The sequence below is a fragment of the Ricinus communis genome, chromosome 8 (assembly GCF_019578655.1).
Source record: "Ricinus communis isolate WT05 ecotype wild-type chromosome 8, ASM1957865v1, whole genome shotgun sequence".
NCBI lineage: Eukaryota > Viridiplantae > Streptophyta > Magnoliopsida > Malpighiales > Euphorbiaceae > Ricinus > Ricinus communis.
Window position 1 is genome coordinate 9,728,510 of NC_063263.1, and position 4,099 is coordinate 9,732,608.

Here is a 4,099-nt window from a genome sequence, read left to right on the forward strand (position 1 = left end):
GAAAAGGATTCTGATAATGTTTGCACCATATCTTAGCAGAAAAATGGTTAATTCGAGTACTTCTAGTGGAATGGTGGTTAATTATCATGAACATGTCCAAGCTTTTCACAACAAAGAATACAGCAGTCTAGCAACACGGATGAAAGCTACTTCACGATCCAGGATGAGGACGAACAATATCAAAGAATTTTGCGTCAGGAAGACACGTTTTACTTGTGGGGCTATAGCACCCATTGAGAAAAGGGAGAATTTGAATACCTGGGAAACGAAGCTGAATAACCCTGTTGCAGACGCCACTGCTACTATTGGAAGCTTGGTCCAGGATGGCTTGGTTTATAGGGAAAACTTTGTGATTAGATCATCTGAAATAGGCTTTGACGGCAAAATATCCTTGGCCACCTTGTCCAATTATTTACAGGTTAAACTTTTTAATCTTTCAAGCTGTGTGTTAATTAATATATGTTCTACAAAACCTGGATTAACATTTGATGTTTGTTTGCGGCAGGATACTGCACTTAACCATAGCAGTATTTTAGGGTTGTTGGCGGATGGTCTTGGCTTAACACCAGAAATGAGTAGAAAGGATTTGATATGGGTCCTCTCCACTTTGAAATTAGTAATGGATCGGTATCCTACATGGTATAGTTTTTAGTCTTACGTTTTCTTTTCCTTCTTTCAGATAGTCCTGATCGATGATACTATTTTTTGTATCTGCTGAAGGCTTGATGTTGTTCAAGTAGATACCTGGATGTATCAATCAGGAAAAAATGGCCTAGGCCGCGACTGGATTTTTCGTGATGGCAGGACAGGAGAAACTGTGGCTCATGCAACCAGGTTTAATTCAATCTTCTTGCATGTTTCAGTACTGGATATACAGTCAAACTTTTTATATTCACATAAGCAAGATGACTTCAGTATTTGACAAAGTTCACATTGATTAGATGAGCTTTGTTCGTTAACTAAATATCGCATATTCTGCAGTATATCTTTGTTGATGAATAAGAAAACAAGGAAGTTATCGAAGTTTGCAAAGGAAATCAAAGAAGAACTTGTCCCTCATATGATGGACTGTAATCCTAGAATCAATAACCATGCCAGAAAAAAGCTGCATTTTGATGTTCAGACAGCAGATTATTCTTGTACAGGGTTAAGAGTAAGCCCATGGATTTTCAGTTTGAAGTTGTGAAATTTTTCATTTTCATGCCTGGTTTGTTCAAATGACTAATTCTTTTGTTTGTCCTGACTACAGCCTGGATGGAATGACCTTGATCTCAATCAGCATGTCAACCATGCCAAATACATTAATTGGATACTTCAGGTAGATTTTCTTTTTATTAATTTATTTGCATGAAAGGAGAGGGAGCTCAAACATGGGTTGTTGCCCATATATATATAATGGGACAATATATAAATTTCAGGGGAACAAATGTAAAATTCAGTGAAACCAAATGTATAAAGACCTCATCAAATTAATAAGGAATTAGATCATTTACCCCACTGGCTTCATCCTTCTATATCCTTACATCTTTTATGCATATTAGTTACTTATACCTAACATACTTGCATATTCCAAGAATATAAGTGTCATTATTACACTCACTCTTGCATTGTATGTATTTAGATAGATAAGTCTTCTTCTACGTATAAATCTTAGAATCTAAATACATATCTTAACCTATGCACTAAATTGATAAATGATTGATACATAATTATTAATTTTAAATAATTAAATATATGTCAATCATCTAATTTCAAAGTGTCACTCTTTTGTTCGTTATAATATATATGCACTTTGTGTAAGTAAGAATTCTCAAATATTAAAGTAAAGAGTCCCATTCATCTAACACTGATATATTAACATACATGAAACTCAGTTTGCTTTGCTGCAACTGAATAACATGCTTTTCAGAATATTCCAAGATCATTTATCGAGCATCACAATCTTTCTACCTTAGCTTTGGAGTATCGAAAGGAATGCAACACCGATAGCACACTGCAGTCTCTATCGAAAATCGTTAAAAGTGAAATTCATGATCAGGTAGAGTTCGATCACTTGCTGCTTCTCGAGAATGGATTGGAAATTGTTAGAGGAAGTACCATATGGAAGCCAAGAGATCATGAGAACGGCCTTCAATAATCTTAGGATGTTCTTATTTTATAAGTTTTTCATTATATTTTTTATTTCTTATTTTTCTCAATTTCAGTTTTATAAAAATACTTTTTAATTTCTAAATTATAATACAAATCTAGCTAACAGAAAGGAACCATTAAGTCAATAAATAGGCTTAATTGATATAAATATGAAATTAAATGTTAAACTCTTTATTTTAAAGAGTTATACAATAAAATAATAAGTCATTGTACTTTTTACTTTTTAAATATAAATTAAGAGTTTGTTTGATTTTCTACATGTATTTTATATTTAGTTAATATATGCATTTGATTAATTGATATTTGTAATTTTTATTTTTTTATTGGTAATTTTTTTAAAATAAAATAAAACCATTAATGCATATAGAAACAAAGCAATATAATAAACAAATATAAAAAGTCTATTGAACTTAAATAAAAAATTTATTCTTTATATTTAAACATTCTTTAAGATGTTTTTTATTATAGAAATTATATATTTTAAAATAAAAAATACTATTAAAAATTCTCTAAGATGGGGCTTATAAAATGGGATTATTTAATTGTTGTAGAATAATGTCTTTCATTAACAAACATTAGCACATAGAATAATTTATCACCATAAATTGAACATACTTAAAATTTAAGATTTGTAAACCTATAAACATATTCTTTAAAAATATTGTACAAACGTCACGTTAGATAAATTAAACTTCATCAGTAAAATTTCACAGTATTATATTGAAATATTGTCTTTTGCTATAGACATAAATAGGTATACTAAATTATCATAAAAAATACAAAATTAAAATTAAACACACATAAAACTATGAGCATGCTTTTCTAGATTTTCCCTATCTCTAATAGCATCAAAAAAATAAACTACAACAATGTTTATGCTTCTCGTCCTTTGCTCAATGGTGGGATATGCTGAGTGATAAGGAGCAGGGCCATTTCAATAAGGAGAGGGTTAAGATGGTTGCTCACATCTGTTGGTCCATTTGGAAGACCAAGGATTGAATGGGTTTTTAGAAACATCCCCCTTGAGCCCCTTCGTACTGTGGTAAGGGCTGAGGTTGCTTCTAAAGAATTGTCCTCTCCGAGTGCTTGTGGTGATGTATCTCAGCTTGGCTTGCCTGTTGGGACTGAGGGCTGTCAGTTTGCTGATAGATGGGAGAGGCCTCAGATGGGGGGTTTCAAATTTAATTGTGATGCCTCATTTGTACGGGGTTCAGATAGAGCAGGAATTGGAATCATTTGTAGAGACGACAGAGATCAAATGTTGGATGGGAGATCCACCACAAGAGTGTATTGCTAGCTCGTTGGTGGCAGAGGTGACAGCAATTAGGGAGGCTTGCTTCCTAGCAGAGTCTATGGGCATTTTCAATAGCATAGTTGAATCTGATTCTCAAGTTGCTATAAATGTGCTTAATGGAAAAGGGCTGCCCCGTGGGAAATTGTTTAAGATATTTTACGTTTACATTGTTGTAGGAGCATTTATTTCAAGTATGCTAGTAGAAAGTATAATCTTGCTGCAGATCGAATAGCGAAGGCGGCTAGACGGGGACAATGTCCAAACAATTGGGTCTCATGTCTCCCTTCCTTCCTGTCTTTGCCTGTAGTGAATGATGTATCTTTGTTCTGGCGTTTGGCCCGATGTAAAAAAGAAATTCTGAGAACATATTGAAGAGATAGAAAAGTAGAGAGAGGAATTTATCTTTGTTGAAGCAAGCATCAAACGAATAAAGATTAAGTGTGACGAGAGTTTTCAATTAATTTTTAAATTATTTGAAAAAGTATCCATGTTTTTTCAAACTGCCCATAAATTTTACAAATTTATTACTTCTTATGTTCAATGCGGAGTGTGTCTGACACGCATTCCGCAACTCCCCAAGAGTATTTAGTGCTTCAAAGAATAAGAGAGATCAAACAATGCATTCAAAATTTTCATTCCAAGTCTGAAGCAACA

General features: G+C 33.1%; 1 protein-coding gene across 1 annotated transcript; it reads left to right on the forward strand.

Annotated features, from left to right (window-relative positions):
* On the forward strand, positions 1–2,245 carry LOC8271338 (palmitoyl-acyl carrier protein thioesterase, chloroplastic). Its single transcript, XM_002517479.2, has 6 exons — positions 1–418; positions 506–639; positions 721–834; positions 982–1,153; positions 1,250–1,318; positions 1,910–2,245. Exons 1-6 carry the CDS (start codon positions 17–19, stop codon positions 2,135–2,137), a joined length of 1,119 nt encoding a protein of 372 aa, XP_002517525.2. The 5' UTR covers positions 1–16; the 3' UTR covers positions 2,138–2,245.
* Positions 2,246–4,099: the final 1,854 nt, after the last annotated feature.

What these genes read in the sequence shown, in the direction of transcription:
- LOC8271338 (XM_002517479.2), top strand. Translation starts at nt 17, where the DNA reads ATGTTTGCACCATATCTTAGCAGAAAAATGGTTAATTCGAGTACTTCT. An exon ending in CCTTGTCCAATTATTTACAG is followed by an intron (nt 419 to 505) that starts GTTAAACTTTTT and finishes TGTTTGCGGCAG; the next exon opens with GATACTGCACTTAACCATAG. An exon ending in ATTCTTGTACAGGGTTAAGA is followed by an intron (nt 1,154 to 1,249) that starts GTAAGCCCATGG and finishes TCCTGACTACAG; the next exon opens with CCTGGATGGAATGACCTTGA.